This window comes from Marmota flaviventris, chromosome 4, assembly GCF_047511675.1.
Source record: "Marmota flaviventris isolate mMarFla1 chromosome 4, mMarFla1.hap1, whole genome shotgun sequence".
Lineage (NCBI taxonomy): Eukaryota > Metazoa > Chordata > Mammalia > Rodentia > Sciuridae > Marmota > Marmota flaviventris.
The window spans coordinates 95,442,581-95,455,325 of record NC_092501.1 but is presented as its reverse complement, the minus strand read 5'-3'; the positions used below and the strand labels follow the sequence as shown (position 1 = coordinate 95,455,325).

General features: G+C 32.5%; 1 protein-coding gene across 12 annotated transcripts in view; it reads right to left on the bottom strand.

The window, feature by feature from the left end:
• Rbm26 (RNA binding motif protein 26) overlaps nt 1-12,745 on the bottom strand; it is a 78,874-nt gene that overhangs the window by 37,074 nt on the left and 29,055 nt on the right. For 7 of the 12 annotated variants that reach the window (XM_071611394.1, XM_071611396.1, XM_071611395.1 and 4 more), the window contains exons 6-13: nt 11,434-11,694; nt 10,429-10,668; nt 9,847-10,017; nt 9,343-9,498; nt 4,924-5,035; nt 3,683-3,842; nt 780-944; nt 141-272 (exon numbers count right to left, since the gene is read on the bottom strand). In XM_071611394.1, coding sequence (XP_071467495.1) covers nt 141-272; nt 780-944; nt 3,683-3,842; nt 4,924-5,035; nt 9,343-9,498; nt 9,847-10,017; nt 10,429-10,668; nt 11,434-11,694 — 1,397 coding nt within the window. The remainder of the gene's footprint in view (nt 1-140; nt 273-779; nt 945-3,682; nt 3,843-4,923; nt 5,036-9,342; nt 9,499-9,846; nt 10,018-10,428; nt 10,669-11,433; nt 11,695-12,745) is intronic. The other 5 variants (XM_027941541.3, XM_027941544.2, XM_071611400.1 and 2 more) reach the window with 3 other exon arrangements.

Sequence of the window (12,745 nt, the reverse complement as noted above, 5' to 3'; positions counted from 1 at the left end):
ACATTTCTGTGTAAAACATATATAGTAACTATAATGCAAGTCACCGAGGGAAACTAATTTACTAGTTAATCTAATATTATAATAGATAATTTATTAATAAATAATAGATTTATATTTGATAGATAAGACCTTCCATTTACCTGAGGAAGGTCTGAACTAGCACTCTGGGCTTCTGCTGGTTCAACAGTAGTTGAAGGTACCGGGCCCAGTCGCTCTTTAACTGACTGCTTCACAACAGGCAAAATGGGCTGCTGGACTAAAGGTGGCATTACCTCAGAAGGAGAAAAAAAATTTTAAACAAGCTGATTAATTCAGGAGCTTGGAAAGTAAAACTTTGTTATAAAACTGTACTAGATTATCCGTGCATAATAAGTCTTAAAAATGTAGCTTATAATCAAAACTCAAATGCCTTTCAATTTTCTTTATGCATGCACATTTTTTTTCCATGAAATGACTTATAAACTACAGAAAAAAAATTTATGGAATACATATATAACTACAATTTACTTAGTGCCGCCTATCTGCCAGGACTGTTCCATCTCGTTCTCTAAACTAGGAATTAACTTCACAATTAAATGAGAGAATAGGCTAGAGTGATTAAGTAACTTTCTTTAGTATATATAGTTAACAGTAGATCTTTAGTATATATAGTTAACAGTAGTAAAGTCAGGATCTCAACTCAAGTCCCCCCCGATTCATATATATACCTCTGTTCTTAGACAATATGCTAAGAACTCTTGGGAAAAAGCATTCAATTTCACACAAATCTCTCTCGTTACCTTTGGAGAAGTAGTTTGTAACTGCTGGGTGCTTCCTTCTCTGTGCCAATAAACCTTAATAAAGCGATTATTTAAAACTGCTTCTGTACTCGATATTGCTTTCTTTGCTTCTTCATATGTTGCAAATTGGATAAGGGCACCTTCAGGATCACCATTATATGCAACCTATGATTTAAAATGTTAAGAAAAGTGAATTTCTAAAGGAATCTGTTTCTTCATACAGCAAAATTCCTCAAGATGTCATACACTCTTCCTTCCAAGTAAGATGCCCATCTTTGTTTACCTTATATCTAAAGTATGACCATAGTCTACTTTTATTTCAGGAGAAATAGTAAATAGCCAAGGATTGTTAGTGCATTAAAAGAGACTCTTGTTTACCAGCAAAGCTGATTGCACAAATATTATATACAGACCCTTAAAACTATTTCTCTTTTTACCTCAAATTTTAATACAGACCAAGAGAAAAAATTTCTGTACATCAATGAATGTGATGGCAAAGACTACTTTGGAAGGGGTGATTTCCAACTAAATAACATAGAAAAAAACATCTGTACAATATTTCAAATCTGTAATTTTCACAATACTTCTAAGATCAGAAGAAAATAAAAAGACCTATATAACAGCACCATCAATCACATTTGACACATAGGAAACAGATTCAAAGAATGTTTCTAGAGATAGACTCATACAACTAATAAAAAAAAAAAAAAATCCAAGATTTTCACTCCCAATTTCCTATTCTTGCGTAATAGCAGTATTTTCGAAAGTGTGGTATATAAGCCACAGGCAACAGCAGTAAAGGATCGAGATTAACAGCATGGTCTGAATCTCACTGCCTGGCTCAAATCCTGATTTGACTCTCACATAAGAGCAGGTAAGTCACTTAATCTTTCTGTGCCTCAGTGTCCTCTTCTATAAATAATAACAACAATACCCACTTATTAGTGTTGTTTTAAGAATACAGCAATAACACTTAAAAAGAGTACATATTCAATAAATATTAGCTAAAACTATAAAAATAATTTTAGGTGGCATTTTAATAATTATAACATTTATTAGAATAACATCAATTTTTAATTATGATAACAAGGGTACTTTTAATGATTTTGCAAAACATGTATTTTGTAAATCATAATAATGCAAGTACTATGAAGACACAGGAAAGGAACAACAAAAATAAGATATTAACCTCATTAGTAATTACATAAATGCAAACAGAAACAATAGGGAGATACCATGTTTTGCTTTGAAACAATTTTTAAATTAATATTACCAGTGTAGTTAATTTTGTATATCTCAAAATTATCTGTTAAATGCATTCAACCACAGAAGTTTGTATGAAAAAAGGAATATTCTGAAAACTTTTTTATGTCTAGATATAAATGTGGTAGAGTAAACTGAACTGCCATAAAAAGATACTGAATTATTCCAAAGTAAATAACTATAAATAACTACAGGGTAATGTACATACTATGGACCCATAAACATTTTTAAAATTTTTGCATGTACACAGCAATAGGTATATAAAAACAATCTAGAACAGCAAATGATAAATTATAACAATTAGATTATTTTATATGGGTAGAGAAATGTGTGGAAAACATCAAGTTAAAAAGAAAACATTTCCTTAAAATTCTGCATTCATTTCTATTGCTCTACTCTGAACATGCATTTTTTCCCCTCCATTACTTTTATACCTGTGCTTTATAAAAGAAAAGTTTCTAAAGATCAACTCAGAATGAGCTATATCCTCTAAAATTTATTTTATTAGATTATAAAACAATTTAGTTGAAAAGTAGGCATAAGGGGGAAAACAACACTTTCAACATGTCACATAGTTAAATAATACTTAAAAATCTCCCAAGTTTTATATACCCAAGGACAAATTTTAAGTGACATCAAACATAACTTATATTGTTGTTTTTCTTAAAGAATGTTCAAAAGTGGTAGAGAAAAGTAAATGTTTAAATTAGTTACAAATTATGACACTGGTTCCCAAAATTAACTGTTAAGTGCATCCAATCACAGAAATTACAGAAATATATTTGCTCAAATGATTTTGCTGAAATGATTCTGACAATATGATCTAGAAAAACTCAGGAACTGAAAACTACTAAATTATATTTTAGTAAAGTGATTATTTAACTTTGTGTCATCCTTTATTAGGTAAAATATTTATACTAATATCATCAATCAAAATTCTTGCCCTCCAGCAAAGGAGGAGACTGAGGAACTTAACTCAGTAAGGCCATATCTCAAAAAGTCCAAAAGGGCAGGAGATATAACTCAGTGTATAAATCAACAACTTAGCAATCAATCTTTTTTTTTTTTTTTTTCTCTAAAAGGTAGTTTCATTTCATGTCTGCTGTGGTTTGGATATGGGATAAGTGTGTCCCTTTAAGCATTCATGTGTTAGAAGCCTATATTCTTAGTGTAATGATGTTGGGACACAGCGTAAACCTTTAAGAAGTGGGGCCTTATGGGAGTTCTTTAGGTTATCAGGGGAACAGCACTTAGAAGGGTTAAGGAATTTGTTTAGATAGTTCTTGTGGATCTCTGAGCTCTCACAATAGCAAGCACGACTGCATCAGTTCATGTTTTGAGATGTAATCACTTCTTCTCACATGTATTCCCATTTCGTAATACCATCCACCCTTAGGCCCTCATTAGAGGACAAGCCAATGGCACAACCTGATCTTTCGGCCCCCAAAACTAAGAGCTAAATATGCGTCTTTTGTTAGCCTGCATCAGGTATTTCACTACAGTAACTGAAAACAGACTATTATAATGCCCAACTTTAGAATATTAACAAATTTCCATAATATTGCTTTATAAAAGTGGTTTTCTTATTAAGGTCCCTAAATAATTAAGCAGGGACAAGAGAATCATTTTATAGCTCTTACCTGTAAGTTAACCAATGTTCCAAATCGACTAAAATGTTCATTAAGTTTGCTGATATTATTTAATTCTGGAGGAACTTTTCTAAGTTCAAGTTTGGTATTTTCATTTCCAAACTGAACCTTCTTCTGGAAGCCTGGGCTGTTTGTTCTATTAAAATTTGGCCTATAAACAAAAATCAAGCTGATCAACACATTTATAAATCCCGAGCCCTATAAATACAAAAGAATAAAGTTTTAAATATAAAACAAAAGTCCAAATTTCCCCCCAAAACTGAAAGTACTGAAAATTAATAAAAACTGAAGTAATTATCTTCCAAACAGCTTCTAAATTAATAGTGTTATCATCTTTCATGGTTCTGCTATTATAATACTGGTTACTTTTTCAAACTTCTGATCTGCTCTTATTTAACATGCTCTTATTTAACATTTAACTCATACCCCAATTTAGTCAGTTTTCACAGATAACTTTTGTTCCATTTCTGCCAAAGCTAGTTTACTGAAATGTATCCTATTTAAAAACTTCAGTTAAATTTTAAATTTGGTTATTATTGGTTATTGGTACAAATAATGACCACCTCAACCTCTTTCCAGGTTTGTTTTTTTAATGTACATACAATACACTTGACATTTGAAAAGGGGACAAAAGTGTGACCCAGAGTGTACTGTTGGCCTTAAATCATAGAAATAATCACAAAGCCAGAACTAGAAACTATGTGTTTTTAAATATTAAAGCTCAAAAGCATGGTCCTCATCTCAGTTCATAAATGAAAATTTATAAATGACTCATGACACCCTCCCCAACATTCTGATTCCTTATACCTTTCTATGAACCTTTCCTACATCTTAAATCCGGTAACAACTCTTTCTAGCTCTTAAAGAGAAATGGCCTATATGCTAAGATCTTCCCAGACCTAATCCATACCTTTTTTTCCTAATGATATGGTATTCATGACCACCCTTCATATACCTAGTATTAAAATATATGTCAAGTAAAGAGTAATCTCTTTTGGAGGAAGGGGAAGTAGATAGAAGAAAAAGAAATGTGGTTCTTAGCCACTATACTGCTTTTACAAGAAAATGCCTTTCTAGTACCAAACAATGAACTTTAAAATTTCTAGAAAAAAACCTTAAATTTTATTTGGGGATTTGCTTATAGAACAGAAAAAATGTAACATATTGTGATACAGTAATAATCCCAAAAATCTGTGTACAATATAATTCTCCAATTTTTCCTGTCAGCTTACTTATCAAACCAAGTCTTCTTTGTAGGAACTCCAGGCTCTCCGGAACCTATGGTTCTTTTCCTTGATTCTGAATCCACTACTATCCTCATACTGCTTTTATTAGGAGGCTTTTCTGTGTTAAAACAAAAGAAAATGAAAGAAAGTATAGATTAATATTTCAGTTTTTTATAGCTACTTCCTTAAATTTATATTTAAAAAGTTCTGGCTGTGTGTGTGTGTGTGTGTGTGTGCGCGCGCGCGTGTGTGCACGAGAACATAATCAATAATTCTCAAAAGCCAAATAAAAACGTGATTTGTAAGCTACTTTTTTCCCTAAATGTTTTTATTACTGCCGTATAGTATACATAATAGTGGGGTGGGGTTCATTTTGGCATAATTATATATGTATGTAATATAATTTGTTCCATTTCAGTCCCTAGTGCTTCCTCTTTCCCTCCTCTCACCTTCCTCTATTCCCCTCCTCTATTCTACTAGTCTGTAGGTCACTTCATTAAGGGTAAAACCCATGTCACCACTCCCATCTGCCATCACTTTCACAATTCCATATAAAAATATACAAATAAATCACCTTGAAGCAGAAATTCAGTTTTAAAGTCAAATGTACAATCTAAGATTTTAATTTACCACTGACTGAATGACCTTTAGCACAGTTGTGAATGAACTGAGCTGCCTATCTAAAGAGGAACATTAATATAATGAAAGTTGTCCCCACTTAAAAAGGAAAATATTTGAGACTGAAATATAGTGCAAAAGAGCTATAAATATCAGCTATTTTCAATATTTTACACATTTCCTGCTAAAAGAGCCTTGGAACAAAACTGCCTTACTTTCTTCTAGTCTGTTCTACGTGGACTTTTTGCTTCTAGATTTTTCTGGCTGTCAACTAATCTATACAGAAGGAGGCCCAAAATCAATACTCTAGAGCCCGATTGTTTTTCTTTTTATCTTCTTCTGCCTTTCTCATGGCACTGGCACTTCTCATCAACATATAAACACTTAATTCCACACCTCAAATTATTCCATTTTTACAAACAAAATCCTATAAAACAAATCTCCCCTTCAGCTACTTTCTCTTCTCTCTCTGTTAGTCCCTCCATATCTCATTCCCAGCCATTTCCTAAGAGAATTCTACTCTTGGCTAACTTTATTTCCTTACTACCTACTTTTCTCACTCACTCACTAATCCTCTGAATGTTGACAGCTGCTTCCATTATTGCACTTAACTTGCTCATACTAAGATCAATGATGTCATAACTTGTTGCTTGGTCTATGAATACTTCTCAGTCTTCCTCTTACTTGACTTTTAAGGAGCACTTGCTGTTGTTGATCACCTTCCTCTCCTTAGATATTATCCTCACTGTATTTTCAGAAATTCCTACCCATTGCTTTTATCTTGTACCCTTTGGGCTTCATTTTTTTCAGTCCCTTATGTATCTTCCCCTATTTATTTGGTCTTTCTCCTCTCACTCTATGCAGTCTCGAGGACATCTTGTATCCATTACCATGGCTTCATTCATCTTTTTCAATGATTCTTGGGAGTAGGCTGTGTATGTGCGGCTGGCATGGGGATAGTTATCAGAAGCACAAAAAAAAGGGTTTTAGAACTTATATTCAGCCAAACTTGCAAACTTTGTTACAGCTTCTTTGATCTTCCCTTACCTTCACACTGTTACTAATATGACAGAAGATTAAAAGCCAATGTACTACATATTTGTGACTTCAAACATCTTTATTTTCTAGTGAGCTATCTCTCATGGACCTCATACTTCTAAATCCTACCTCCTACTGGATATTTCTACTCAAATAACTGATAGGCACAATAATTAAAAACTTCCAAAACTAAATTTATCTTCCTAACAAATCCGTTCTTCTCAGTGAATGATATTATCATTTGCCTAATTATCCAGGGCAGAAATCTGGTACCTAATTTTATCCTTTCCATATGTTCTATGTTATACCCCACACACAAGTCAGCAAGTTGTAAATGTCAATTCTATTAAACCTATTTTAGCAATTCCCACTGTTATTACCCTAACCCAGATACTATCACCTCTACTACAGAATTCTTTAAATGCCTCAACTGGCCTCTTGACTCCCTCCATATCTCTTTCTTCCTATTCCAAAAACAAATTCTTTCAGTTTCTCAAAAATATCATATAAACAGTGCACATTCTTTATCTATTTCTTTACTCTAGTTGATTTATCTTCCATCTCCACAGAAGATCGGGTGGAAATCTCTGACTTGCATTAATGATGGTCATAGCGCAAGCAGCAGTTTCTGCACCCACTAGAACCATGACCAATTCTGCAGTGAGATTTTTAGTCTTATTCCTGTTTCCTATCTCCGGCTCACTGGCCCTTTTGGACAATCTTTGAGCTCTCCAATATTGTTTTTTCACTTGAATATGTTCTATATCTGAAAACTCACTAAAGGAGATGGTAGTGTTTTCCTTCCAGTAACTGAGATGGGTTTGTGCCAATTCACCTTTATTCTCTCACTCAGATTCCCTTTCATTAATATTTACTTAAAAGAAAGGTGTTAAAAATAAAGATGCAAGTTCCTCTTGGTACATAGTCAGTAAATGTGTATAATCCAGAACAGTACATTTGAAACCTAAATAGGAGAAAGATGAGAACATATGGATGAAAGAGAATACTGAAAAAAGACATGAAAACAGAAGTACAGGCAATCCTCAATTTAAATGGGCTACAAAGTCAGTTGTTTGGTACATTAATAACAATGTTATTAATGTAGAATATATCCATAAATTAGCTCACAAAAATAGTGCACAATGTAAAGAAGAGTACTAAAATAATCACTATGAATTACAATGTTTATATGAGAAAAGGCATTCAAGTTTCAAAGTAATGATGCCAGACTGCAAGACATTTACCTCTCCATCACTTCCTGTAACTTATAACTATATGCATTAAGAGTTGAAATTAACAAGAAAGAAATAGTTAAAATTACCATTAACTCCAAATTCTACATAGTAAAAATTATATGCAAGTGTTCTAATGGCTCTTCCTTCTTTCAATCACAATTAGAAATCAGTCTGTCATTAGAATGGGTCTAATATATATCAATCTATAGTGGCATATATTTATGCCATTCCAAATCAACAAGGTAAGAAAGACATGACTTGAAGTATCAAGAGAGCAAGGAATATTAGCATGAAGAAAAGAAAGTAAGTGTTAAATAGTGACCTAAGGAAGGAAAGGGGATTTCTATAAACTAGTCAGACAGGAGAGGCATGCAGAGGATGGGTAAATATCACAAATAGCTACAATTTTAAATGTCTACTTTTCAATTATAACAATTTACATATTACTACACAGAAACTATCTTTAAAATCTTTTTTCTACTGTTGTTAATGGTAATGGTAATTATTGTAATGCCTTGAGGTGAATTTTAAAGACAGATGTGAGAATATAGGCATATATATTAAATATCCTCTAATCTCAAAGAGAATATAAATTTGAATTAAAATATTCCTCACACTCCCATCACAAGAGGTTCTTCAAATTTAAGAAAGATGTTCAGAATCTGATTGATAGCTGCCAATGAACAAATAAAAAGCACAAAGTATAAGTAACCACAGTTTATTAAACCACATTTTAGGCAACGACTGTTACTTAGGTTGAACTTTTATTCACAACCAATGAGCTTTGATTTTGTTTAGTCTGGCTAAGTAAGACAGAAGAAAAGCCTGGAATACACTTGAGGTTTTAAAGTTAATTCCAGGTAAACAGTCTCTATTACTTCTGGTAATTCCTTGGTTTTCCTGTATCAAATGTTATCGGTAGCAAATGTTTTTCTTTCAAATTAGTGTGAACTCTGTCCTTCCTCTAAACTTACTTAACAATTTATACCTCTAGTTTAGCACTTTTCTTGATGCCCTGGCCTGTGATGGTATCAGTCTAATTTTTAGAAATTTTATCTAAACGTTTTTAAAAATGAGTCACTTCCTAACACAATTCCTGCTGCTTAAAAATATCATAAGCAAACCTATACAGGATTTTAACATTTCAAAAGTGAACAAAAATAAAAATATACATCAGCACAAGTTTGAAAAGATAATTTCATTATCCAAGCGAGGACAGAATTAAGGAATTAAAGCATTACTGTCAGGAATTTAAATGAACCAATTAAGACTACAAATTGAATAAAATGTAAGAAACTCCCCCCCAAAAAAGCTATCTGAGAAAAACATACTTTTGGGAAATTTCCCTCTTTAACAGAATAAAGGCCCCTATAATACAGATACAAAAGTACACATTTCCTTTTTTCTCATGTGAGACCAAAGGATTCAGGCAACAAAATCACCATCCCTAACTCAACCCAAATAACTGCAGGAGTAATTGTTCTTTATAAATGATTTCCCACTTTGATATCATAAAAATAAGAAGATTCAGTACCTCTTGGTGGTAAATCCATATCCCCTGATGTTAGTCCTATCAAGTTAGGCCTTTGTGCATGCACTCTGTGTCTATACATAGGTCTGGAAGTGTTTGTTATGCTTGGGGCTTCAGGATTGTAGCCATCTGTGTCATATGTATCTGGTAATACAAAAACTGTAATTAAAAAACAATTATATAACTCCATGTGGTAATTTTTAAAATACTGATAATAGAAAAAGTAACTGGATAACATTACTAACATAAAACTTAACATGTTTTATATTATTAAAATGAAAAGCTTTATAGAAAGTCCTAAGAAGAAAACTGACAATTTTCTTAATAATTATACCTGAGGGATTATTTGATATATATTCACCAAGACTACATTGTATCCTATTTTATTTTAGTAAGAAAAACTGTCCTGAGACAGCATTGAACTTTCTAGAGATTTTTAAATTCCTCATCTAAAAACTCTGCTTTAAAACTATATTACACTATGAAAATAGAGGGCCAAAACTGCACCTGCAGTAAAAAGAGAGGGTGGAGCAGGAGGAGGTTGGTGATGAATGCCAGTTGTTACTACAGTAGGAACAGAACTGGTTGCAGAGTTTGGGGGAGCATCCATGCCAGATGGCTGCAAAGGAGGAAGTGGAGGTGGTGGTCCTGTCAAAACCAAAGAATAAGAAATATCATCTGGAAGCAAACAAATAAAATAAATTATTATATATCCAAACATGATATTCTCATTTATCAAACTGTAATCTTCTACAAACACCAAAATCTTACAACTAGTTTTCTATGGCACATCATCCTTTTAACGTATTCCAAAAGAGGTTTGCTTTAAACTATAAAGGACTAAAGGTAGATGGGATATATCAGTGACATACATAATTCACAAGGTCATTCCAAACCACAGAAAAGTGTTTGGCATAGGATGCAACATGTAGGTATATTCCAAATAAGAATATATTGCTTAATTTCTATTAGGCATCTATGGACATTCTTTAGATGCTTTTAACAAAATCAAGTATCAAACTATTGACTTTATAAAAAGAGTATAAACAAACAGATAATAAACACAGACAAACAAACATATCTTCTGACCTGTTACAGGTGGGAGACTGGGTGGTAATGGACCTGGAGGTGGCACTGGGGGTCTGAGATTCACAGGCGGGGGTGTAAGAATTGGTGGAGGTGGGGGGAGTCCAGGAGGAGGTGGTCCTTCAACAACAGGAGGCTGTGCTGGGAAAGGCAACATGCCAGGAAGATTGACATCTTCTACAACTACTGGGTCACTTCCATGATCAAAAGGGCACATGTCTCCTCTCATACAAAAACCCTTTTCTGTGAGGAAAGTTAAAAAGAAATGTGAAAAGCACTGGAAATATAAATTGTCTCTAAGTTAAGAAAACTAAAATACTTACAAGGTGACTGTTTTAAATATTGGGCAAAAATGTAATTAATTAACCACTTCACATGAATAATCTGCACTTTTCCAGTAATATAATCAAGTGAAAATACATCTAACATATACACTTAAAAAAAAATCACCAGAATTAAAATAAGTATACCCAGTTAGCAAATAACATAAAACTGATATAATTTCTAGTGTGTTTTTCTTATTAAAAACATATTCATTTAAATCTCTTGTTTAAAACTAAAAGAATAGTGTGACTATGGTTTTAGCCCTACTCATAAAATTTTTACACCAAATCCTTATAAGTCTTCAATTCTCATAAAAGTCTCACATGTCAAGATCCTTTTTACATTTGAACAATCACTCATATGTAAAGAAGTCAGTTTTGCCAAAAATGTTTTAGTAGCCAATTTCTTTAAAAATAACTCAGTAGATATTTATTCTTATTTGGTAAACTTGAACAATATATTAAGACTTACATACAAATAAATACTATTTTTAAGCTGATACTAAGTTATCAGAGGTGACTGATCAAAGTACAATAATATTAGGGAACTTAAGAGATGATAAAAACTGATTTCTGACTATTTCTACTACCAGAAATTAAGTGTCTGAATAACTATACAACTGAAAGAAGTTAGGAAGCTGAAGTATTAATTTAATACTTTATGAAACAGTTGAAAAACACTTACCATCATAGTCTCTACACCTTTTCTTTGGCATTGGTGGTCTTACAAAAGAGTTATGGTCCACCTGGTCTTCATGAAATTCAGACCAACTTTCAGTAGTGTTATTACCATGATGAGTGGGTGCAATTACGGTAATGGTGCTGCTCAAAGTAGGTACAGGATAGTGGCCAGAAGAGATATTGGGTACCGAAGACACTGGAGTATAATTATTTTCTAATGGATCTGCTCTATCCAGGTCGTATTTAGGTTTTACTAGATCCCTTTCTGCAAACAAAATATAAATGACTTATAAAACTACACCCTATTAAAAAAAAAAAAAAAACTGTACAAGATATAAGAAATATTTTTGCTAAACATAGAGAAAGTTTAAATTTTGCACAATCCTTGTTTTATTTTAAAAACTATTCAATTAATACACACTGTTCCAAGGTAAGTTATTTCAGTATGAACTAAACTATAAAACTACATGAAGATGCTGTATTTAATGAGTTTTTCCTATGCATTTTGTTTATACAAAAAAACAAATTTGTTATTTCCTTCATTGCAATCCTAGTATGTATAATTGCAGCCTATAAAACAAAGTATTTAATAAAAAGTATGGCTATTTTTCGTGTGATAAATATTTTCTTATTATCCACCTAAAGATATGGCTTTTTTATAGTGAACACAATATTTTATAAAATAATACAGCCAGGGATGATAGTATACACCTATAATCCCAGTGAGTCTGGAGGCTGAGACAGGAGGATCACAAGTTCAAGACTAGCATCAGCAACTTACAGAGACTATGAGCAACTTAGTGAGACCCTGTCTCAAAATAAAAAGGAAAATGGGCTGGGAATATGGCTCAATGTTAAGTATCCCTGGGTTAAATTCCTGGTAGCAAAAGAGGGAAAACAAAGGAGTTCATATTAAATATAAAGAAAACTAGGCTGTATATGATTCCAAGCAAGAGAAAATACATTAAAGAGGTTAAATGGCAAAATGTGTGAAGAACCTGGTATACCTACTCACAGAAGAAAAGGCTATAAGAAAAGAATAAACAAGTTCAGGGCTCAAACAAAGCACATTAACAGTATTAAAAGTAACAAAAATATAAGTTTAAGTTAAAGTATTTTATTCAAAGATGTTTTAGTCAGATATCTCTTTCAATAGTATATACTGGGGACAGGGAGGGGGATCACAAGTTGGAAATGACAGGTTCTTGCAAATATACACATCTGAAATAAAACTTTTAAACTATTATAGTTCTGAGGTATAACTGATAAATAAAAATCTAAATGTAAAATATACAATGTAAAAAGTTGTGATTCAT